The following is a 25,069-nucleotide window of genomic DNA, read 5'->3' as shown; positions in this document are numbered from 1 at the left end:
AAAAAAAGTCAATGAAGTCAGTTCTTAGCTCCTGGGATGATTGGTAAAATGCCACAAAGAAAAGGATGTACATACCAATATGGGAGGTGGAACTTGGTTTTCCAACTAAAGAGATTTTATCACCTAACGTTCATATGTATTGGTTAAACTTTATCCTGTTTTCCAAACCTTCCAATATCCAATGGTACTCAGGATGTACTGCTGGCTCTGTGCTCATGGCTCACTCCTGGCAGGCTCAGGGGACCAGACGGGGTGCCAGAAGGGGCCTGAATTGGCCACAAGCAAGGCAAGTGCCTTCCCCACTGTCTCTGGCTTTGCTCACTGCTTCTTCTGATGAAGACAGAAGATGTTGTAAGGCATGGGAGGTCAATTTTTGACTAGGACAATTAGGAAATAGAGTTGTAACAGGTGTGTTCTGAGAGCTAAGAGCTTGTTATTATTTTTTTTTTTTTGGCTATCAGAGCACAAATAATATGCTCCAGGACATTATGCGAAGGTAGAATTTGAATTTGGGGGAGTATTTGGTTGAGACATTTTTGTATCAGTCCTTTTATTGCCTCCTGAAATTTCGTGCTACTTTACATTAATATTTATTATATATTACTGTATAATAAAAGTATATGTTATACATTTACTACATATTTATTCGATGCTCACACTTTAGTTACTGATGGCTAAGAGACATGTGTTCACAATGTATAAAATAGTCTGAGTACTCAAAAACGAAGAAATAAAGAACCCAATTTTATTTTTATTTTATTTAATTTATTTTATTTTTTGCTTTTTGGGTCACACCTGGCGTTGCACAGGGGTTCCTCCTGGCTCTGCACTCAGGAATTACTCCTGGTGGTTTGCTCAGGGGACCATATGGGATGCTGGGAATTGAACCCGAGTCAGCCGTGTGCAAGGCAAGCACCCTACCTGCTGTATTATCTCTCCAGCCCCAAGAACCCAATTTTAAAAGGAGGTTTCAGGTCGAAAGAGACACTCTGCCACTGTAGTATCAAGCTTCTAGAGAGAAAGAGAAGTTCTTACAGGAGATTTCCTCTCAGGAATTGTCTCTGAGGCCCACGGGGGGGGGGGGGGGCAGTCAGTGAGCTAAGAGGTGGGAGCAGGCTAATGGCGTCCTCTGGTCCAGGTGGGCACGTCAGGGACTTAGGGGGACCAGATGGCCTTGTCTTGTCCAAAGCCAAGTAAGACCGACGAAGAGCGAATGTTTCCATCTGAATCCAAAGGCAGGGGAAAAAGCCAGCATCCGGGTTCCAAGGAAATCAGGGCAGAGAAAGTCTCTCTTGCACTTTTTCCTAGCAAACATCAACTGATTGGTTGAGGCTCACCATACTTGGGGAGGGGGTGAGGGCTCCGTTCTGCTTTGTTCCACCTGCCACTGTAATGTGTGTTTGTTGGTCTGAGTTTTCTCCCCGTGCCAGTCCAGCGAAGGCAGGGCGCTCACTCACACTGGCCCTGTGCCCTACCACTTAGCACCAGGCCAGCCCTGCGGGTGTGGCTCTCATCCCCTCCCACCACACCCTCGCAGAGGGACCCCAACTAGCTTAGCATCCCAGGGCCGGTCAGGTTGACGCGTAAAATGAACCATCCGAGGGCTCCTGGTCGAACCCTGAGGGCTTGGGGCATGCCTTGCATGCAGCTAACTGCTACTGCCCTCCAGCCCCAAGCACTGTGGGGTGTGGCCCAGCGGTGGGGGCATCGTGCCACCCAGTCCTCCTGGCCCGTATCCTCAGGTGCTGGCTAAGAAGCACCTTGAGTATCTTGGGGCCCCCCAGCATTGCTGGGGAGTCCCCCTCCACCCCCAGTGACACTACTCAGCGTGAGTTGTTAGGCAAGTTAAATTTCCACTACAGTAAAATGCACCTGCTAGAATAGCTAAAAAATACGGACGTGGGGGCTGGAGCCATAGGATGGCGGGTAGGGTGTTTGCCTTGCACGCGGCTGACCGGGTTCCATCCCCAGCATCCCATACGGTCCCCCGAGCACCGCCAAGAGTAATTTCTGAGCGCCGCTGGGTAGAATCCCAAACCCCAAAACAGATACAGAACAGAACACTGACAATGTCCATTGCTGTCAGGCCGGAGTGCAGAGCAAAGTGGTCGAGGTGCACTCAGGAGAGCTGAGGAGGCAGATTCTCACCAACTGAGGCCCGAGCACTGCCAGGTGTGGGGTTGGCGATACTTAGTCAGACCTCCAGGCATCAGTCCCAGATAACATGGCTGCAGGGCCCATAACTCCCCCCCACCCCGCCCCTCCAACTCAGCCCTACAAAAGCACATCCAAATTTGAAGTTGACCTGATATAACATATCTTTAAAAAAACTAGAGGTGAACGTGGAAACATTTCCTGCAGCTTACTTTTTTTTTTTTTTTTAAATGTAGGAGTGTGGAGAGGGGCCTTGAGCATGGCTGTGGCTAGGCTCCGGAGGTCTTCGGCCGCGGGAGCTCTGCTCGGGGCGGGGAGGGAAGCTGGAGCCCATCCCCTCTGAGGGGCCCCGGAAAAGACAGCCAGGCATGTGGGCAAGAGACTCTCTGCGTCGCTCTCTTCTGGGAGCTTGGTTTTAAGTCTCTGGATGTTGGCCGTTGGTGGGATTACACGGTACCAGGGGCAGTCCCTGGGTGTGACAGCCTAGCTACTGGAAAATGGGAAATCTGGGTGGAAGAGGCCCAGTTTCAATCCGAGCAGGCTTGGAGGTCTTGGAGAGTTTCCTGTGCACATGGGAGAGCCTGGCATATTCATATTCATATGCCAGGTGTATTCATATGCCAAAACCAATAACAATGCTGGGTCTCATTCCCCTGACCCTGAAAGAGCCTCCAATGCAGCACCATTGGGAAGGATAAGTAAAGAGAGGCTCCTAAAATCTCAGGGCTAGGACGAATGGAGACGTTACTGAGACCGCTCAAGAAATTCAACGATCAACGGGATAATGATGATGATGATGATGAATGTAGGAGTCACTGTCACTGTCATCCCATTGTTCATCGATTTGCTTGAGCGGGCACCAGTAACGTCTCCACTGTGAGACTTGTTGTTACTGTGTTTGGCATATCGAATACGCCACGGGGAGCTTGCCAGGCTCTGCCGTGCGGGTGGATGTAGGAGTACTGCTATTTATTCAGCCATTGAGTAAACCAATTGAATTGGGCATGAATTCCACATTACTTTATTTTTTTATTTAGAATGTTAATATTATTATTATTATTATTAATAATAATTACTGTGAGATACAGTTACAAAGCTTTCCTGTTTGAGCTTCAGTCATACAATGACCGATCATCCATCCCTCCACCAGTGCATTATCTTCCACCACCAAGGTCCCCAGTATCCCCCCATCCTGCCCCTCCCTCGCCTCTATGGCAGACAATCTCCCCCACACTCTCTTCTGTATTGCTTGTTATGAATCCTTCAGCTTATGTTTAACTTTCAGTTTTTATTGAATTTTATTTCATTGGGCTGGAGAGGTAGCACAGCAGGCAGGGCGTTTGCCTTGCACTCGGCCGACCCGGGTTCGATTCCTCCATCCCTCCCGGAGAACCCAGCAAGCTATCAAGAGTATCCCGCCCGCACGGCAGAGCCTGGCAAGCTCCTTGTGGCATATTCAATATGCCAAAAACAGTAACAAGAAGTCTCACAATGGAGAAATTACTGATGCCCACTCGAGCAAATCGATGAACAACGGGACAGTGCTATACAGTGCTATTTATTTCATTTGGGGGGTGGGGACCACAGTAACACTGCTTGGGGCTCACTCCTGGAGGTCCTGGGGGTCCCGGGTGGTGGGGTCCATCTAGCGGATGGTCGGAGCTTATTCCTTAGTAACTGCTGACTGACTCGGGCATTTTGTTCTTTCCTCCACAGGTCCCCGTTTCTCTGTGTGAACCCACATGGCTTTGTTACGAAAAAGTAAGATAATCACTTTGGAAAATCATGACTTAAAAAAACAAAAATCTTTGCTGGAGTTTCTGCTTCGGGGGTGATAACCTGGCAGTGCTCGGGAGTGCCCAGAGGACTGTGCAGTGCCAGGACTGACCCCCAGCCCCTTCCCCACCCCCAGCCCCCCTGCAGAGCTGCACTCCCGTCCTTGGAGCACCCCCAGCCCTGAAGAGAAGCCTCAAGCAGGACTGCCCGGCCCTGGTGGTGACTCTGCTCTGGAACCTTGGTTTCCGGGGGCAGATCTCCTGCAGGCTGTCCTGGACTTCCAGAAACACCAGGGACAAGGGGGATGGGTTTCCCTAAACTTGCCAACATAATTTATCTTCTTGTCCTACATAAGTATTTGGGTACTAATCTAATCCTGCTCTTGAAGGCTTTTCAGTTAGTTTTTTTGTTTTATTTTTAATTTCCCCCCTCCTTCCTCCCTCCCTTCCTTCCTCCCTCCCTCCCTTCCTCCCTCCCTCCCTCCCTCCCTCCCTCCCTCCCTCCCTTCCTTCCTTCCTTCCTTCCTTCCTTCCTTCCTTCCTTCCTTCCTTCCTTCCTTCCTTCCTTCCTTCCTTCCTTCCTTCTCCCTTCCTTCCTTTCTCCTTCCTTCCCTCCCTGACTCTCTCTGTCCTTCCCTGACTCTGTCTCTCCCTCCTTCCCTCCTTCCCTTCCTCCTTCCCTCCCTCCTTCCTTCCTTCCTTTGTTCTTATGTTCCTTCCCTCCTTCCCTCCCTTCTTCCTTTCTTCCTTCCTTCCCTCCTTCCTTCCTTCCCTCCTTCCTTTGTTCCTTCCTTCCTCCCTTCCTTCCTCTCTCCTTCCTTCCCTCCCTAACTTTCTCTGTCCATCCCTGACTCTGTCTCTCCCTCCCTCCCTTCTTCCCTTCCTCCTTCCCTCCCTCCTTCCATCCTTCCCTCCTTCCTTTGTTCTTATGTTCCTTCCCTCCTTCCCTCCCTTCTTTCTTTCTTCCTTCCCTCCTTTCCTTCCTTCTCTCCTTCCTTTGTTCCTTCCTTCCCTCCTTCCCTCCCTCCCTCCCTTTCTTCCTCCCCCCCTTTCCTCCCTCCCTCCCTTAATTTTTCCACATTCCCACTGCCCAGCTGAGCCCTTGACTCCGTGCTCCGCTCCAGCCCAACAGTCCTGCAGCTCTCAGAGAAGGCATCTGGGTGGGAGCCATAGTACAGGGTGGGGGGTAGGCCACTCACCTCGCATGTCACCAACTCAGGTTGGATCCCCACCACCCCAGTGCTCAGTCCCCTGAGCACTGCCAGGAGTGATCCCTGAGTGCAGAGCCAGGAGTAAGCCCTGAGCACAGTCAGGTGTGGCCCCAAAGCAAACAAAACCAAGGCAGCCGCCCGCCCACGGGGCTCCCGGACCCCTTCCTACCGCTGCAGGCTCATGGGGACGCGTTTCTGTCTCGTTTCAGTTAACCACGTGCTGCTGTTCCTTCTGGTGGTGACCCTCTGTGGGATTCTGTATAAGAAGGTCCACAAAAGCGCAGTGCTCAAGAAGGAAGCAGGTACGCCAGGGCACGGAGCCAGCCCCCAGCCTGCCCTGGGGAGCTGGTCAGAGAGAGAGGGGCAGGGCTGGCCTGGCTGGGGAGGGCTCGGGCGGTATAAAGATCCCATTTTACAAGTGTCGGGGATGTGAGATGTGAGTGTCACTCTCCAAGTACCAACAGCCCGGGCCCAGAAACGCCCAACCGAATCCCACAATGGATTAGCTCCCGACAGAGATGTCTCTGGAACCCAACATTTACAATCGTAGACTTTCAGAAGTACACGGCCGCTTATGCCGCACGACCTCTCATGATATGCAAAATAAGCAACGGAAAATAAATGATCTAGCGTCAGCCCCTGCAGGCAGGCTTGAATGGTGGTGGGGAAATTCGAGCAAAATAGAATGCCCCAAAGTAGAGAGAGAGAGAAAATCGGGGAAATTGCTCATCATAGAGGCAGGGTGAAGACTGGGATGGGGGGTGGGGGGAGTGGGATAATGGGGACATTGGTGGTGGAAAGTTTGCACTGGTGGAGGGATGGGGGTTCCATCATTGTACGGCTGAATCTCAAAACATGAAAGCTTTGCAGCTGTATCTCATGGCGGTTCAATTAAAAAAATAAATAAAAATTTAAAAAATAAATAAAAAGTCTATTGGCATCAGCCATCTTCACCAGAAACAAACAAACAAACAAACAAACAAACAAAAACCAAGTTTTGTGGGGAGTGGACCAGGGAAGGCGTCTGTGCTGGCGTTCAGGTGTCGTGAGCTAATTTGCACCGGGCTCTGGGGGAGATCTGTCTCTGCACAGACACCGTGGTGTGTCAGCCCACAAAAGGATGACAAGGGTGACTCGGACCTCAGCAGCAGCCTTGCAGGGGTCTGGAGACAAGGGTGTCCTGTTCAGGAACCTTCTGGAGGTTGGCCAGAATAGGAGCCGTAGCTGGCCAAAAGAGGGCAGGAACTCGGCCGCCGCAGGGCACCTGGCAAAGGAACACGGCTTTATCTTCTCGGACTTCCTAGAGAGATGCCCTACAGAGTACTCACTGTAGGCAGAGCACGCCCCTGCCTGCAGGTGACATGCCGTGTCATTGGGGAAGCCTGGGCCCCCAGGGTGAAAGGCTAGTTCTGAAGGAACACTTTCGAGAAACATTTTCTTTACACAAATGCTTTCTTATCTGTGGGTACAAGCAGCCCACGGGTGCTTTAGAGAATTTGGAAAAGTCAAGAGATGGAAATAAGTAAGTTGGGGGCAGGAGCGATAGTACAGCAGGTAGGGCAATGCCTTGCATGCAGCTAACCTGGGTTCAAGCCCTGGCATCCCTTAGGGTCCCCTGAGCAGTGCCAGGTGTGATTTTTGAGTGCAGAGCCAGCAGTAAGCCCTGAGCATTGCCTGCTGTGATGCAACAGCAAATAAATCAAATTAAATTAGCCCTTGAGGGCCTGGAGAGAGCACAGTAGCTAAGGCGTGGCCTTGCATGCCACCAAGCCTGATGTCATCCCCGGCTTCTTATATCATCCCCTGAGCACTGCTAGGAGTAATTCCTGAGTGCAAAGCCAGGGGCAACCCCTGAGCATCAGTGCATGTGGCCTAAACACCCCCCTCCCACAAAAATTAATTAAATTGATCCCTAAGCCAGGAGCACTGTTAAATGTGCCCCTCCAATAAATAAGTATAAATGACATGAAGCACATATTGGGTGGTTCATTTACTCATTTCATTTTTATTCAACATCAGGTAGACCTACCCTAGGTCTGAGTGATAGACTTTACAGAATGGCGGGTAGAGAGAGCGTTTCAAATTTGATCCGATGGCGCTCTGGTCAGGGTGGCGGCAAGCACCAGAGCGGGTGGAGGCACGGCAGCTCTCGGTGCTCTGAGCAGCCCGCGGGCTCATGAAATCTCTGCGTGAGGGAATGTGGGTGCCCCTTTGTCTCAGGGGGTGCACCATGATGCGAAACCAGCCAGCCGCTGCTGTGGAGGCCAGAGCGGGACTCGTGGCAGAGTTTTGTTGTCGATGTTGTTGTTGTTTTTATTGAATCACCGTGAGCTACACTTACAACCCTTTCATGACTGAGTTTCAGTCATACAATGATCGAACACCGTCCCTCCACCAGTGCACATTTTTCACCACCAATGTCCCCAGTATCCCTCCCCGCATCCCACCTGACCCCACCACCTGCTTCTGTGGCAGACACCTTCCTTCTTACTCTTCCTCTACTTTGGGGTGTGACCCAAAAAGCAATAATAATAATAATGATAATAATAATAAATAAATAAATAAATAAGTAAAAATCGTAGTGGCTTGAGAACACACCAGGACAATTTTAACATTTAGGTCTGAAGGGATAGTATCTTAACCCCTGTTTTATCTCTCTGATCTTCCTTAATTTATAGGAAGTTCTTTCTACCTGGTTTTCTCTTTGCATTGTTTTCTTTTTTTGGAGTGTGTGTGGTCACACCCAGCGATGCCTGGGGGTTACTTCAGGCTCGGCACTCAGGAATCACTCCTGACATTGCTCAGGGGACTATCAGGGATGCGGGGGATTGAACCCAGGTCGGCTGCGTGCAAAGCGAACTTCCTCCCCGCTGTACTATCGCTCGGACCCTGCCTTGCTTTCTTGAGAACTTCAGATGCTGGCCTTGCACGACCCTGGCTCCGTCCCTGGCACTAGATACGGCCCCCAGTGCACGCCAGGAATGATCCCTGAGCTCGGAGCCAGGAGTAAGCGCCGAGCACTGCCAGCTGTGTCCCAAACCACCCCCCCATCCCCATCTCCCCACCCCCAGACTCCCAACATTCTCTTCCCAAGGGGGGAGAAGCAGAATCCAGAGAGCTGAGAGCAGAAGCAGCTCCTCCACAACGCGGGGCTGTGGGAGACGGTGGCTGGGGAAGGCTCCTCGTGTCCCTCACGCCCGAGGGCGGGGCCGGGGAGGGCTCCTGTGTCCCTCACGCTCGAGGGCGGGGCCGGGGAGGGCTCCTGTGTCCCTCACGCTCGAGGGCGGGGCCGGGGAGGGCTCCTGTGTCCCTCACGCTCGAGGGCGGGGCCGGGGAGGGCTCCTCGTGTCCCTCACGCCCGAGGGCGGGGCCGGGGAGGGCGCCTGGTGTCCCTCACGCCCGAGGGCGGGGCCGGGGAGGGCGCCTCGTGTCCCTCACGCCCGAGGGGTGCCCGGGGAGGGCTCCTGTGTCCCTCACGCCCGAGGGCGGGGCCGGGGAGGGCGCCTGGTGTCCCTCACGCCCGAGGGCGGGGCCGGGGAGGGCGCCTGGTGTCCCTCACGCTCGAGGGCGGGGCCGGGGAGGGCGCCTGGTGTCCCTCACGCCTGAGGGCGGGGCCGGGGAGGGCGCCTCGTGTCCCTCACGGCTCGAGGGCGGGGCCGGGGAGGGCGCCTCGTGTCCCTCACGCCTGAGGGCGGGGCCGGGGAGGGCGCCTCGTGTCCCTCACGCCTGAGGGCGGGGCCGGGGAGGGCTCCTCGTGTCCCTCACGCTCGAGGGCGGGGCCGGGGAGGGCTCCTGTGTCCCTCACGCTCGAGGGCGGGGCCGGGGAGGGCTCCTGTGTCCCTCACGCTCGAGGGCGGGGCCGGGGAGGGCTCCTCGTGTCCCTCACGCTCGAGGGCGGGGCCGGGGAGGGCTCCTGTGTCCCTCACGCTCGAGGGCGGGGCCGGGGAGGGCTCCTGTGTCCCTCACGCTCGAGGGCGGGGCCGGGGAGGGCGCCTCGTGTCCCTCACGCCTGAGGGCGGGGCCGGGGAGGGCGCCTCGTGTCCCTCACGCCTGAGGGCGGGGCCGGGGAGGGCTCCTCGTGTCCCTCACGCTCGAGGGCGGGGCCGGGGAGGGCTCCTGTGTCCCTCACGCTCGAGGGCGGGGCCGGGGAGGGCTCCTGTGTCCCTCACGCTCGAGGGCGGGGCCGGGGAGGGCTCCTCGTGTCCCTCACGCTCGAGGGCGGGGCCGGGGAGGGCTCCTGTGTCCCTCACGCTCGAGGGCGGGGCCGGGGAGGGCTCCTGTGTCCCTCACGCTCGAGGGCGGGGCCGGGGAGGGCTCCTCGTGTCCCTCACGCTCGAGGGCGGGGCCGGGGAGGGCTCCTGTGTCCCTCACGCTCGAGGGCGGGGCCGGGGAGGGCTCCTGTGTCCCTCACGCTCGAGGGCGGGGCCGGGGAGGGCTCCTCGTGTCCCTCACGCCCGAGGGCGGGGCCGGGGAGGGCGCCTGGTGTCCCTCACGCTCGAGGGCGGGGCCGGGGAGGGCGCCTCGTGTCCCTCACGCCCGAGGGGTGCCCGGGGAGGGCTCCTGTGTCCGTCACGCTCATCGCTGCCCTTGGTGCCTGCAGACGATGCTGCGGCCACTCCCGAGGAAGCGGAGGAGGAGATTCCCGTGGTGATCTGTGCGGCCGCGGGCAGGATGGGCGCCGCCATGGCCGCCATCAACAGCATCTACAGCAACACCGACGCCAACATTCTGTTCTACATAGTCGGGCTCCGGAACACGCTGTCTCGGATACGGTGCGGTGCCCCACGAGGCTGCGCGTCCTTGCTTTCTCTTTCTTTTTTTTTTCCTTTTGTTTGGTGGGGAGGAGATGGGGCAGGGGTCACACGGCGGGCGGGGGGTGTTCAGGCCTTACTCCTGGTTCTGTGCTCAGGGATCACTCCTGGTGGGGTTTAGGAGAGCAGATCTAACTCAGGTCGGCCTCGGGCAAGTGTCCTAACTCCTGGTTTATCTCTCTGGTCCTCCTTAATTTATAGGAAGTTCTTTCTACCTGGTTTTCCCTTTGTCTTGCTTTTTTATTTTTATTTTTTTTTTGCTTTTTTTTGGGGGGGGGTCACACCTGGCAATGCACAGGGGTTGGTTACTCCTGGCTCTGCACTCAGGAATTACCCCTGGCGGTGCTCAGGGGACCATATGGGATGCTGGGAATCGAACCCGGGTTGGCCGCATGCAAGGCAAACGCCCTTCCCGCTGTGCTATTGCTCCAGCCCCTGATTTGCTTTCTTGAGAGCCTGTTTTAATATGACTCAGAATCATCCAAATGATAATCTTTGAGACGCAGAGTAATTTCTTTCCTTCCAGATACTATGTTAGAGAATAAATTGGAGGGTCCGGGGTAGGGCACTTGTCTTGCATGTGGCCAAGCCAGGTTTAATCCCCGGCACCCTGTATGGTCCCCTGAACCTGCCAGGAGGGATCCCTGAGTGCAGAACCAGGAGTAAGTTCTGAGCACTGCTGGGGGTGCCCCCCAAAACAAAATAACTAAGTAAATAAAATAATAAATTGTAGAGGCTGGGGAAATAGCTTAGACCTCGCAAGTGTGAGGTCGCAGGTTCATGCCCGGTGTCTAGTCTCTTGAGTGTCACACTTGTGGCCCTGGTTGTCTCCAGGTACCACTGAGGGTGACCCCTGAGCACTGACCTGAGAGTGGCCCTGAGCAATGGTGCATGTGGCCCTCCAAAATAAATAAATACAAATCAACTGAGGCTGAATTTAGAACAAGTACGTAGGGAATCAAAATGTAAATGTTTATTAAAATGCAGGATCCTTGTGTGATCCTGGCATGGAGAGCATCTTCCTGAACCCGGATGTCAGAAGAAAAACTTTGGCTGTGGAACATTTAAAACCTTATAATGATGGCAGAGGTGTGGGGTGTGGTGGGAGGGAGGGGGCAGAAAAAAATACTTATGCTGGAAAACACTAGAAGTAAAATTCATAGATTAGGTGATATCATTTATTTAGGAGCCTAGGTAGGGCTCTGTAGAGCACAAATGTGAGGCTGTTTGATCCTGACATCACGCCACTGTAGCACTATCGTCCCATTGTTCATCGATTTGCTCGAGCGGGCACCAGTAACGTCTCCATTGTGAGACTTGTTGTTACTGTTTTTGGCATATCGAATACACCATGTGTAGCTTGCCAGGCTCTGCCATGCAGGCAGGATACTCTCGGTAGCTTGCCGGGCTCTCCAAGAGGGATGGAGGAATTGAACCCAGGTCGGCCGCGTGCAAGGCAAATGCCCTACCACTGTGCTATTGCTCCAGTCCGACATCACACCACAAAATTATTTGTCATGAATCATAAATGAAGGATTGATGTGTATATGTGTGTATACATATATAAACATAAATCATATGTATGTATATGTGTGTGTGTGTGTATATATATATATATATGTATATATATATATATATTTGGGGTGGGTTTGGATCACACCAGTGCTCAGGGCTTACACCTGGTTGGGTTCGAGGAACCATATGAAGTATCAAGGCTCTAACCAATCCCTGATCAGTTGCGTGCAAGGCAAGCACCCTGCCTGCTGTAGTATTGCTCTGGTCCGACCTTACCTATTTTTATGTTTGTTTTGTTTGGGAGTCACACCCAATGATACTCAGGGGTTACGCCTAGCTCTGCACTCAGGAATCACTCCTGGCGGTGCTCAGAGAATCACATGGGATGCCGGGGATTGAGCCTGGTTGGCCGCGTGCAGGGCGAGCTGATAGTACTTTACCCACTGCATCATCTCTCTGGCCCTCTGTTTTCATTCAAGAACAGATGCCGTCAGGGGTGGCCTTAGGTTGCGCATATTTGATTTGGAGATCGCTTTTTACCAAGACTGGTCTTATGAATTGGATAAAAGACAACCGGAAATTCTGTGAGGGGCTAGAGCAACAGTACTGCAGGTGGGGTACTTGCCTTGCACACGGCTGACCCGGGTTTGATCCTGGGCATCCCTTATGGTCTCCTGAGCACTGCCAGGAGTAGTTCCTAAGCACAGAGCCAGGAGTAACCCCTGGGCAGTGCTGGATGTGGCTGCCCCACCACACACACACACACACACACACACACACACACACACACACACACACACACTCACTCTTCTGTGATACTAAGAACAAGTAAGGGGAGAAGCAGAGGAGGAGGAGGCGGCCCTGTGAGTGGGAAACAGGCACATGGACTCAAACATTCAGGCCCAGCTGAAGACTGATGCCCCGCACAAACCTCAGAGCTGTGCGCACGGGCCGGAGCGTGCCCGCACACACGGATGCTGCTTGCAAGCAAGTCTTCTTCTTCTTCCAGTGCCCTGTGAAGATGGGCTGGATCTGGGGAGATATTTGGTTATTATTATGTTGCTTCACTTCCTTTGCAGAGTTATGTGAATTTGAAAGGAAAAGAAAAAATGATTTAAAGGCGGACCAGATGAGGGTGAAAAAAAAATACAAAGGTTTTATAAGCTAAACTCTACTAAGGTTATACACATTTTTTTTTGGTTGCTGTTGTTGTTTGGTTGGTTTTGTGTTTTGTGGTTTTTTTTTTTTTTTTTGGCTTTTTGAGTCACACCCGGTAATGCTCAGGGGCTCATCCTTGCTCTGCACTCAGGAATTACGCCTGGTGGGCTCGGGGGATCATATGGGATGCTGGGGATTGAACCCAGGCTGGCCACATGCCAGGCAAATGCCCTCCATGCTGTACTGTTACTCTGGGCCCAATACCCACACTTTTTAATTGGAGGGGAGAGGAATTAATGCGTCACACCTGGCCGTGCCCAGGGGTCCCTGCTGGACAGCTGGCCTTCCCCCTGCCCTATCCCTCTGGTCCCCTCTCACCGTTTCACTATCCAAAGGAGGACACAGACTGAGCCATTGGCAGCCAGTGGCGGCAAGACAGGAGGCCTGGGGCTAGATCCCTTTTTGTCGTCTTTTTAGAAAATGGATTGAACATTCTAAACTGAGGGAGATCAACTTTAAAATCGTGGAATTCAACCCGATGGTCCTGAAAGGAAAGACGAGGCCGGACACCGCGAGGCCAGAGCTGCTGCAGCCCGTGAGTGGGACACGCAGGTGGGGGTGAACCGGGGCCTGGCGCCTCCCCAGACTCCGCTGGTCCATCACTCGGGAGCCCCCGGCTGCAGGAGGGACTTAGGGGCCGGCAGGCATGTAGGGAGAGTGGGAATGAATGGGAGGGAATGAAGGGTGAGAAAACACGTGTGTCCGTGTTCAACTTGAACAACTTGTGTGTACGTTCAAGTTGGTTGACGGCAAACCTGACCCACGAGTCCAGAGAAAGGCAGTGGACCCTAAAAGATGGACAAGCAGCCCATTATAAACCACCCCCCTGCATCCTACCTCAGTTCAGAGATGAACGTGGGTCTGACCAGTGGGGGTGGGGAGGGGCTTCCGTGTAGGAAGACTGGGGCCAGAGTGATAGCACAGTGGGGAGGGTGTTTGCCTTGCACATGGCCAACCTCGGTTCAATCCCCGGCACCCCATATGATTCCCCTGAGAACTTCCAGGAGTAATTCCCTAGAGAGGAGCCAGGAGTAAGCCCTGAACATCGCCGGGTATGACCCAAAATAGTCCCCCCCATCCCCCCCTGCCAAAAAAAAATCCATGTAGGAAAACTGCTGACCTATAATGCTTTCACAGGTAGAACTTGGTGGGCCGAGGGGAGGCAGGGCAGCTCTTGGTTGTGCCACGTACACTGGCAGAGTGGAAGCTGCTTCCTCAGTCACACACCACTTATCACCATTGTTTCTATTTTTTTTTTTAAGGGGGGGCGGTGAGAAGCTTGAGCTATACCCAGCTGTACTCAGGCCTTACTTCTGGCTCTGCACTCAGGGGTCATCCCTGGCGGGGTCTGGGGGCCATCTATTGGTGCCAGGGATCCAACCCGGGTCAGCTGCACGCCAGGCCAGCACCCTCCCTGCTGTACTGTGACTCCTGTCCCGCCATCACCTCTTGTGTTTTAACAGCTGAACTTTGTGCGATTTTATCTCCCGCTGCTCATCCACCAACACGAGAAAGTCATCTATCTGGACGATGATGTCATTGTTCAAGGTAAGCACGCCCGCAGCCGAAGGAGCATGCGATATAGAGAGTGACTGTCTTCCCCTGGCCGCGGCCACTCAGCCTCTGCTTGTGAGAGCTGGCAGGACCCAGTCGTTGCCCAGTGAGGAGTATTTACAAATTCATCGTCCCGGTTTGCTCTTCAAACCTGTGTCCTCCCTCAAACATGCCCTCGCTTGCTCGTCCCTATTTCCTTTCTTACTTCTATTCTGGAAAAGTCTCTGTTCTCTCTTGAGAGAACATATTCCCCCTTTTCCTCTCTTCTTGACTCTTTCTAAGCAAGTTTCCTCCAGTAAAACTATCTTGCTTGGGGCCGGAGTGATAGTCCAGTGGGTAGGGCATTTGCGTGGCACACAGCCAACCCGGGTTCGATCCCCGGCCTCCCATATGGTTCACTCGAGCACCGCCAGGAGTAATTCCTGAGTGCAGAGCAACCCCTAAGCATTCCTGGGTGTGACCCAAAAAGGAAAGAAAAAATGAAAACCCTGTCTTGCTTCACTGACAACACCAATGTTCAGAGTCCGTCTCGAGGTGCCGTCTGTGCCCCTCTTCCTCCCCTGCACCTTCAAATGGAGACTCAAGCCTCAGTGATGATGGTCTTAGGCATGAGCTATGCTCGGCATAGCAGCGGCCCTTCTCTGAGTGTGGTACCCACAGGGCACCGGAAGTAAAGGAAGTTGGCAACTGCCTCGCTGGGCTTCTTGACAGGGGCTTTCTGCATCGATAGCAGCTATTCGGACAGAGTCAACTGCCAAGCCACTTAACTCCAGGAATCGCGCACCTTTCTGGGCCTCCCCACTAGATCCCCATGACAAGAACGGGGTCCTATAGGGTTCTGTAGGTTGTCTGGCTGGGCCCCGGCGTTAACTCCCGGTGTTTCTATACTCAGGCGATATCCAAGAGCTGTATGATACCACCTTGGCCCAGGGCCACGCGGCTGCTTTCTCGGATGACTGTGATCTGTCCTTGGCGCAGGACATCAACAGACTGGTAGGCCTGCAGGTGGGCGCTCGGAACCCTCCTCCTTCCCCTCGCACCCCAGGGCGAGGCCGGACTCCCCGGCAGAAGCCCTGCCTGTCTGCAGAGCCGGCAGTCAGAGGGGCCTGTGGACTCGCGTCCAGCTCACACCCGGCTCTGCTGCTCCTTCCCGACTCGGGGCTCTGAGCTCTGCACAGCCACTTGCCTTCCCCCCTCCTCAAGCACAGCCCAGAACCCCCCTCCCAGGGTGTTTCTGCGAGCTGTGATGAAAGGTGGGGTGCCCCCGGGGCTCGCTGTGGCGTAGGAAGGGCTCCTGAGCCAACAGGGCACGGGATGCCCCGGAACCACACGGTATGCCCACGGTGGTGTTTACTGTGACCAGGCGCGGAGCGTGAGCCTCTCCTGTTTGAGGTCCTGAGCTTGATCTCTGGGGTGCAGACGGGAAGGGGGCGCAGCAGGCGGGGACAGGAGACTCTCTGGACTTTTGCTTTCTTTCGGGGGGAGGGGGCGGGTACATGTGGCTGTGCTCCTGGCCCTGCCCTCAGGGGTCACTCCTGGTGGGGTGCTTGGAGGATCATATGTGGTTTTGGGGACAGAACCCAGGTCAGCCACATGAAAGGTGAGCACCGTCCCTGCTGGACCCGCTGTTCTCTCTCTCTCTCCCTCTCTCTCTCTTTTTTCTCTCTCTCTCCCCCCTTTCTCTCTCTCTGAGTTTTGACCATTGCTTTTTTTTTTTTCCCAAGTAGAGGGAAATCGGTTCATTTGGTTGAAGGGGAAAGGGCTGCTCACACAGAAACTGAGGAAATTTAAATTGTAACACTGACCCAGAAAAAGAGCCGTGACATACAAACATCTGGGGCTGGGGATGTGCTGCAATGGCAGAGCACACACCTCCCATGTGTGTGTGTCTGTGTTTGTGTGTGTGTATGCGCACGCATGTGTGTGCATGTGCATGTGTGCGTGTTGCACTTATGTGGTGTGTGCATGCATGTGTATATGCACATGCATGTGTATACATGTGTGTTTGTGTGTACATGTGTTGTGCACACATGTGTATACATGTGCTTGTTTGTGCATGTGTGTGTGAATGTGTGCATGTTTGTGTGTGTGTGCATGTGTATTCAGGGAGTGTGAGAATTGAATGCTAGTCTCCAACAGAAAGTGCCGGGACACAAACCTTCACATGAAGATGAACATGTTGCAGGACCCAGGCTCAGGGTCCAGACCCCACTGGGTCAGAATCTTGGCTCCGTAGCTTAACTGCTTCTCAAGGCCTTGGGCAAGTCCCTTAACTGGTTTATCCTCTGTTCCTTGGGCCAGCACTTGGTCTGCAGAGTGAGTGTGAGAATCATCAACACAGGCAAAGTCAGTGCAAGCAACTGAATGATTCCATTAATGTTTTAGTTTTTTCATTTTATTGCCAGACGTGGGCTGGGCTCCCGAGTGGTGCTCAGATGGTCTGTTAGCGCGTCCCTCAGTTCAGTGCTAACCTAGGTGCATCCAGTAGTTCAGTGCTAACCTAGGTGCATCCAGATATGTACCCTAGCTGCTGGAGCAAGAGTACAGTGGGTAGGGGTTTGCCTTGCAAGCTGCCAACCCGGGTTGGATACCCGGCATCCCGTATGGTCCCCTGAGCACTGCTAGGGGTAATTGCTGAGTGCAGAGCCAGGAGTAACTGCTGAGCATTGCCAGGTATGACCCAAAAAGCTAAAAGGAAGGGAACGAAAGGAAGGGAAGGGAAGGAAGGGAAGGAAGGGAAGGAAAGGAAGGAAGGAAGGAAGGAAGGAAGGAAGGAAGGAAGGAAGGAAGGAAGGAAGGAAGGAAGGAAGAAAGAAAGAGAAAGAAAGAGAAAGAAAGAGAAAGAAAAGAAAGAAACGAAAGAAAGAAAGAAAGAAAGAAAGAAAGAAAGAAAGAAAGAAAGAAAGAAAGAAAGAAAGAAAGATAGAGAAAGGAAGGGAGAAACAACAGGAGAAAGAAAAGGAAAAAGAAAAGGAAAAAGAAAGAAAAAGAAAAAATGTACCCTAACCACTGCACTCTCTCCTGGTTCCTCCATTAACTTTCTTTTTCTTTGGGGGGGTGGGAGGGAGGGGGAGGGAGTGAACCCAGCAGTGCTCAGGGTTTCTCCTGGCTCTAACTCAGGAATCACTTCTAGTGCGCTTGGTGTACCGTACGAGGTGCCAGGGCTCGAACCCGGGTCGGCCATGTGCCGAGCAAGCCCTGTAGCCACCGCAGCACTGCTGAGCCCCCGCCACTGACTTTCTTTGCACAGCAGGGCAGGGCCAGGGGGCCAGAATTGCCATGACTTCCAGGGCGTTTCTGAGCATCCCACGGAAGTGGATTATGACAGCCTGGTGGGGACAGGATGGGCCCCCGCAAGTCACAGCCATTCAGTGGGGACCGACAGCCTGCTCGGTGGCTGCCTGGCATGCAGAGTGACATGCCCGAGGGGTCCTGCCTCCAGGGGGCTGACGTTCCAGCCAGGTCAGGAAATAGAGAAACTATTGCGCAGAGGCTGGGAGGGGTGGGGGGGGGGAGCAGTATTTGAAAAACAGTCATAGGGAAGGTGTCACTGCCCCCAAACGGAGAGAACTGAAGGGAAATGGAGAGGGGACCTCAGAGAGGTACCTGCGGGCGGTACCCGGGGCAGTGACAGCACTAAGGTCCATGGGTGTGACTGAGGGCTCACAGGAAGGCAGGCAAGACTGCTGGAGGGGGAATGGGGCCGGGCAGATGGCTGAGAGGGCACGGCAGGTCACTTCCGGAAACGGTGGCTTCCCCTCTCTCCCACGGAGACGGGAAGCCAGGGTGGGGCTTGGCAGGAGGAGCAGGCAGGCGGGCAGGAGCCCAGTGTGTGCTCACTGTGGGCGGGACCAGCAAGGAGGCTGCGGGGCCAGTCTGAAGTGCCTGGCTCCTGGGTATCTTTCTGGGGAGGAGGGGCTGAAGGAATTGCTGACAAGTTTGGAGGAGAAAGGAAAGACGCCCCGGGGCCCTGGAAGGAGAGACAGCGCAAACTCGAGTGGGGTGGCTGGTGGGGAAGGTCTGGGGTAAACGGGGCACCAGTTTTGCGATGCCAGCTAGAGCTTCCTTAGGAAGAACCCAGGGCTCCTGGGGTTGGCTCCTTTATTTATTTAGAGTAGAAGTTTTTTCCTTTTTTAAATTTTATCTTTATTATCTTTCATTAACCATCAACTTTTCTCTTTTTTTTTTTTCTTTTTGCTTTTTGGGTCACATCCGGCAATGCACAGGGGTTATTCCTGGCTCTGCACTCAGGAATTACTCCTGGCGGTGCTCAGGGGACCATATGGGATGCTGGGAATAGAACTCGGGTTGGCCACATTCAAGGCAGCCGCCCTACCCGCTGTGCCATCGCTCCAGCCCCGGGTTGGCTCCTTTATAAAGGAGCAGGAGACCCCGAGGGGAAGTCGGGGCCAGTGAGCCAGGACCTCGTGACGCCATGCAGGAGTTGGGGCTAGAGCAAGGAAGAGGTTCTTTCCAGAGACACTCGGCTTGTGGGGGCGGGGGCAGGGGCGGGGGCGGGAGAGCAGCCCAGGGGCTGAGACTCAGCCAGGGACACGGGAGGAAACACAGATTCTGCGGCGTGGCTGGAAAAAGCAGCAAGCGTCTTCCAGACACGCGGACGCTCCTTTGCAGAACACGTACATGGGCTACCTGGACTACAGGAAGAAGACCATCAAGGAGCTCGGCATCAGCCCCAGCACCTGCTCCTTCAACCCCGGGGTGATGGTCGCCAACATGACCGAGTGGAGGCAGCAGCGCATTACCAAGCAGCTGGAGACGTGGATGCAGAAGAACGTGGAGTAGGTGGAGACTGTCTGTCCGCTGGGCAACAAGAGCATTCTATTAACAATTTGTGTAGGGGGGGCAGGGGGGGCATGGGCTGGGTTCCCAAGAAGTGCTCAGGAGGCCTGAAGGGCTACTGGCAGCTCAGTGCAAGGGACAAGGGTCCGAGATGCAATGGCGCTTCGGTCCTGAGGTGCTGGGGATACCCACCCAGTGACGCTCAGGAGGCTGTGATGTGCGGAAATCAAATCTAGGTACATGCCAGGCATGTGCCCTAACCACTGCGCTCTCTCAGCTCCTCCATTAACTTTTTTTTTTTTTTTGGGAGGGGATAAGGGTGGCCACACCTGGTCATGCTCGGGACTTACTCCTGGGCGGGTCTTGGGAAACCAGGAGAGGTGCCAAGGATCGAATCCTGTTGTCCGAGTGCAAGGCAAGCTCTGGCCCCACCATTGACTTTCTATTTCATTGGCTGGGAAGTCAGAGATATTGAAGGCACTTTTTGTTATTTTTGGCAGGGGTCTTTGAGGCCTCACCTGGCAGTGCTCATGGCTTGCTCCCAGCTCTGCCTGGGGTATCACGTGAAGCCCAGGATTGAACCTGGGCAACCTGCGTGTAAAACTTATGCTCAGCCTCTGAGATCTCTGTCCAGCCCTCACAAGTTGGTGTTTATTTTATAAAATGAGCTATTTTTTCTTTTTTTTGCTTTTTGGGTCACACCCGGTGATGCACAGGGGTTACTCCTGGCTCATGCACTCAGGAATTACTCCTGGCAGTGCTCGGAGGACCATATGGGATGCTGGGAATCGAACCCGGGTTGGCTGCGTGCAAGGCAAACGCCCTACCTGCTGTGCTATGGCTCCAGCCCCCATAAAATGAGCTATTTCTTAACCACAGAATTTTATAAATTCTATTTTTATCTACATTCTAAGTTTTTGTCATCAGGCCACACCTGCAGTGCTCAGACATCACTCCTGGTGACACTCAGGACAAATATGGGGCTGGAGGTTGAACCTGGGGTGGCTGCGTGAAAGCGAGCACTTTCTCTGCCATTGTGTCTCGCCAGCTTGGCCTGCAGAGCCCTGGGTTCGATCCTTGGAACTTCATGGGTAAACCAACACCAACATGGAACTGTAGTGGTTTAGCTCTATTTAGCTATACGTGGGTAGATGTCACTACCTGTACCATAAATTTAAAAATCTCTCTCAGATGTGGAGTATGAAGAATTACGTTAAGAGAACAACTGTCATCCACTGTCACTGTCATCCCGTTGCTCAGCGATTTGTTCAAGCGGGCACCAGTAACGTCTCTCATTGAGAGACTTATTGTTACTGTTTTTGGCATATCCAATACGCACGGGTAGCTTGCCAGGCTCTGCCACGCGGGCTCCATACTCTCGGTAGCTTGCCGGGCTCTCCGAGAGGGGCGGAGGAATCGAACTCAGGTTGGCCACATGAAAGGCAAAAGCCCAACCGCTGTGCCACCAGACTGGGATATATTGTCCATAGAACAGAGCTTACGTGGGGGAGAGGGAGGGTATTGACTGGGAAAGGTGTGGGGCTGGAATCATGTATGCATGGAAAGTGTAAGTAACAGTAGTATACTTTTACTTCAATAAAATAAAACAGTAAACAAACTAAACCAAACACACACCAATGCCGGGGTGCAGGGGAATGAAAGCCCATAGTCCTATTAGGTTCTGCACCCAGAGATGTTTTCCATCTTTTAAAATGATTTGGACTCAGATGTGGCCCTAAACCCCCAAAATAAAGTAAAAATAGGGGCCGGAGCAATAGTCCGGGGGGGGAGGGTGTTTGCCTTGCATACAGCCGGCCTGGGTTTGATCCCCGGCATCCCATATGGTGCCCCAGCACTGCCAGGAGTGATTCCTGAGTGCAGAGCCAGGAGTAACCCCTGAGCATTGCTGGGTGTGAGCCAAAAAGCAATAATAATAATAATAATAATAATAAAAGTAAAATAAAATGACTAGACTCAACTTGATCCAAGTTTGTGGGGCTCCTGGCTGACCGTTGCTTGTGCGTCTTCCCAGGGAAAATCTCTACAGCAGCTCCCTGGGAGGCGGGGTGGCCACGTCCCCGATGCTGATCGTGTTCCACGGGAAGCACTCGGCCATCAACCCCCTGTGGCACATCCGGCATCTGGGTAAGTCCAGGGGCAATGGGGCGCACGAGCATCTTCTAGACCTGGCAAACACCGAGAGCGCAGGGGGCGGCCTTGGATCTAGGACTCAATTCTCAGCACTCAGCATGTTCCACAAACGTGGCTGCCAGGATGCCCGCGGAGGGGATGTGTCTCTCGCAGCCTAACATCCCATATGTTCTCATTAACCTTAGCGTCGAAAGATGGACATGTCAGGCAGGGACAGCATATTTTGGTGCAAAGGGCTGGAGAGCGTATTTTGCATGTGGGATGCCTGGTCGGACTTAGGCTCTGGGGCGGAATGTGGCAGGTCGACCAGATGACCGGCGGGCTTGGGCGCTCTGGGCCTGCACCCTGCAGTGCCATGGAATTAATTGTCAGCGCCCCTTAGGCACCAAGCCTGGAGTAGCCTCCCACCAGGGGGCACCCTAAAAAACAAAATGAAACGTGAAACTTTCAAATTTTTTTCACCAGTCAGCCTGGGAGATCGGAGAACTCTTATCTCCCAGGGCTAGAGTGCATGCTTTGCATGAGGTAGCCCCAGGTTTGATTCCTGGCACCCCACGGTCCCCAGAGCCTCAAGCACCAAGCTGAGGCTAGCCTGTGAGCACCACTGGATATGGACTGAGCCTGAAATTAGTTAGCTTTGTGTGTGTGTGTGTGTGTGTGTGTGTTCTCTGGAGCCCCACCAGGCGTGACCCCTGAGCAGAGAGCCAGGAGTAAGCCCCGAGCACTGCCGGGTGTGGCCCCCCAAATACTGAGATGATTAAGCGTTGTTTTGGAAGCAGAGAGCAATGTAACAGTCATGGTATTGGGGCTGGAGTAATACAGCGGGGAGGGCATTTGCCTTGCATGTTGCTGACCCGAGTTCGATCCCCAGCATCCCACATGGTTCCCTGAGCACCCCAGGAAAAATTTCTGAGTGCAGAGCCAGGAGTAACTCCAGGGCATCACGTGGTGTGACTCAAAAAAAAACCCTCAAAACAGTTATGGTGTTAAGTTGGGACCTTAACAGGAAGTCTTTTAATATTTATAAAATTTATGAAACACGCAGCTAAAAACAAAATACCACAGGTCCCTGTGGGACCCGTCCAGGGCTTCTGTGAATCTTGAATTTGTCTTTTGAGGCCACACTCAGCAGTACTCAGGGCTTAACTCCTGGCCCTTCTTTTAGTGATTACTTTTTTTTTTTTCTTTTTGGGTCACACCCAGCGATGCTCCGGGGTTACTCCTGGCTCTGCACTCAGGATTTACTCCTGGCGGTGCTCAGGGAAGGGGGCGGGGACATGAGATGTCAGGGATCAAACCTGGGTTGACCGCACGCAAGGCAAATGCCCTACCCACTGTACTATCACTAAGGCCCTCTTTCAGGGATTCCTTGGTGGGACTCGGGGCACCCTATGTGGTGCTGGGGACTGAACCCTGGCTGGCTAAGTGCAAGGCCAATGCCTTACCTACTGTACTATTCTAAACCCACAGAATTGAAATTTGCAGATTTTCACCTCTGGAGCAGAGATGAAGATACCTTAGTGGAGACTTCCTGAATGAGCATTTCTTTTACTCTAGGTTCTTAGCAAACTAGTAATCATTAACTTAGGCTATTAGCCAATTAATAATTATTCCAGTGATGCTACCCTATCCCAGAACACTCAGCACTTTGTTTCTGCAGCTACCATTGCAACTTCTCTACGAACAGACACCAGTGCGTCTCATACACTGATTTTACGTGCGTGTACTCATACAGCGCACGTAAAATCAGAATACAAGTGTCTACACCTTCTTGGTCAACGGACATCCCCTTACTTTTGAAAATACATCAGATATTGAGACCAGAGAGATACCTCTGTGACTAAGCACATACTTTGCATGTAGGAGGCCCAGATGTGACCCTGCGCCCCGTGGTTCTGAGCACTGCCAGGAGAGACCCCCGAGCATAGAGCAGGAGTAAGCCTTGGCCACAGCTGGGGGTGGGCCAAAACCTCAAACCCCACTCCACCCCCAAGGTTAAAAAAGGTAACCCGGGGCTGGGGAGAGAGTACAGGGGGTGAAGTGCTTGCCTTGAGTGCATTCAACCTGGCTCTGATCGACTTGGCATCCCATGCTCATAGCTAACCCAGGTTCGATCACCAGCACCCCATATGGTTCCGAGCCCACTACGGGGTATCCCCAAGTGCAGAGCCACCAGTAGCCTCTGAGTATCGCCAGGTGTGGACCCCAAACAAAATCTTAAGAAATAAGAAAAGTAATCATATATCTATTCTAAAACCCAGTAAATCTACATGTGCTGCCATGGATTCCTTAAATCTGAAAAGACTGGGCATGTGGCTTATGTGGTGGAGCACATGTCTTATACTTGCATGGCCTGAGTGTGATCCCTAGAACCATGGGGGTGGGGGGGCCACCTCCCAACAAACACCACAATCATACACACCCCAAAGGCAAGGCACAAACTCTGAAAGTGAGTTTTAAATTGATGCATACACATAAATTACTGGAAGGACTTGAGAGAATCTCTAATAAGGATTATTTTGGACATTCCTAATGAAGTGATAAATGCGTTATCTTATACTCTTTGATTTTTTAATTTTACAATGAAGTCATGTTTGACTTTGTGGGTGACTTTGTGGGTGGGGGGGGCACACCTAGCCATGCTCAGTGCTTACTCCTGGATTGCACTCAAAGGTTCATTCCTGGTGGGCTCAGGGGACCATTTCAGGAGCCAGGGATAATAGAACCTGGGTTAGCCACAAGCCAGCCAAGTGCCTTTTGCACTGTACTATTATCTTCAGCCCTATATTTAATTTAAATTATTTAGGGTTTTGGGCCACGCTGATGGTGTTTGGGGCTTATTCTTGATTCTGTGCTCAGGGTTCCCTGTTGTTGGCAGTGCTCAGGAGACCAACTGGGGTGCCAGGGATTGAACCTGGGTCTGCCACATGCAAGGAAAATGCCCTACCTGTACTGTAGCTTCAACCCTGTATTTGATTTTTTTTTTCTTTTTGGGTCACACCCAGCGATGCTCAGGGGTCACTCCTGGCTCTACACTCAGGAATTACCCCTGGCCGTGCTCAGGGGACCATATGGGATGCTGGGAATCGAACCCGGGTAGGCCGAGTGCAAGGCAAACGCCCTACCCACTGTGCTATCGCTCCAGCCCCCTGTATTTGATTTTTAATAATCAAAAAACTTTATTCTCTAACACATCTTATTTCCTGCTGAACACAATGAAGGCTGGAGTCCAGACACCAGGTACTCGGAACACTTTCTGCAGGAGGCCAAGCTACTCCACTGGAACGGAAGACACAAGCCTTGGGACTTCCCGAGTGTTCACAATGACTTATGGGAAAGCTGGTTTGTGCCCGACCCTGCAGGGATATTCAAACTCCGTCCCCGCAGCAGCTGACCGCTCCTGCCTTCCCAGCGCTCCTTGTAAAACCCGAACCACCCGGGTGGGCTGCCTGGGCCCCACTCCCAGGGACTCACATCACCTCCAACACGCGGCCCAATGACACCAAGCCAGTGTGTCAACTACCGTGGAGACGGGACTGCTGACGTCCTGAAGCACAAGCGCTCATTATAGACGTCCGGACAGGAGTCCGAAAGAAAGAAACCCATCCAGGCATCAGTAATCACTCTGCTTATGTCTGAATGACAATTATACCCACACATTAAAAAAAATTTCTAAATGTATTTTTTTGTACATAGGTATTTTTTTTAACAGGCCATCGATCTTGTCTTTTGTAGAATAATACATTACATTTGGACTATCTGAAAAGTTAAACCATTTATGTATATTTTTTAATGACTGTCATTATAGATATGACTCTACATGTTAAAAACCACAGAAGGTAGCCTGATGCGAGATTAAGGGGGAAAATACCATTAAGTC

At 53.0% G+C, this 25,069-nt stretch overlaps 1 protein-coding gene across 1 annotated transcript in view; it reads left to right on the top strand.

Annotated features, from left to right (window-relative positions):
* The window catches only part of GLT8D2 (glycosyltransferase 8 domain containing 2), a 41,734-nt gene extending 16,778 nt beyond the window's left edge, over positions 1-24,956 (top strand). Inside the window, exons 2-10 of the mRNA XM_055117955.1 lie at positions 3,871-3,915; positions 5,350-5,442; positions 9,741-9,912; positions 13,102-13,219; positions 14,148-14,232; positions 15,131-15,243; positions 18,871-19,037; positions 21,071-21,183; positions 24,411-24,956. Coding sequence (XP_054973930.1) covers positions 3,897-3,915; positions 5,350-5,442; positions 9,741-9,912; positions 13,102-13,219; positions 14,148-14,232; positions 15,131-15,243; positions 18,871-19,037; positions 21,071-21,183; positions 24,411-24,583 — 1,053 coding nt within the window. The 5' untranslated portion in view covers positions 3,871-3,896 and the 3' untranslated portion in view covers positions 24,584-24,956. The remainder of the gene's footprint in view (positions 1-3,870; positions 3,916-5,349; positions 5,443-9,740; positions 9,913-13,101; positions 13,220-14,147; positions 14,233-15,130; positions 15,244-18,870; positions 19,038-21,070; positions 21,184-24,410) is intronic.
* The last annotated feature ends 113 nt before the right edge of the window (positions 24,957-25,069 follow it).

The sequence above is a fragment of the Sorex araneus genome, chromosome 10 (genome assembly GCF_027595985.1).
Source record: "Sorex araneus isolate mSorAra2 chromosome 10, mSorAra2.pri, whole genome shotgun sequence".
Taxonomy (NCBI): Eukaryota; Metazoa; Chordata; class Mammalia; order Eulipotyphla; family Soricidae; genus Sorex; species Sorex araneus.
Note: the sequence above shows the minus strand (reverse complement) of the source record. Positions and strands in the feature narration are given on the sequence as shown.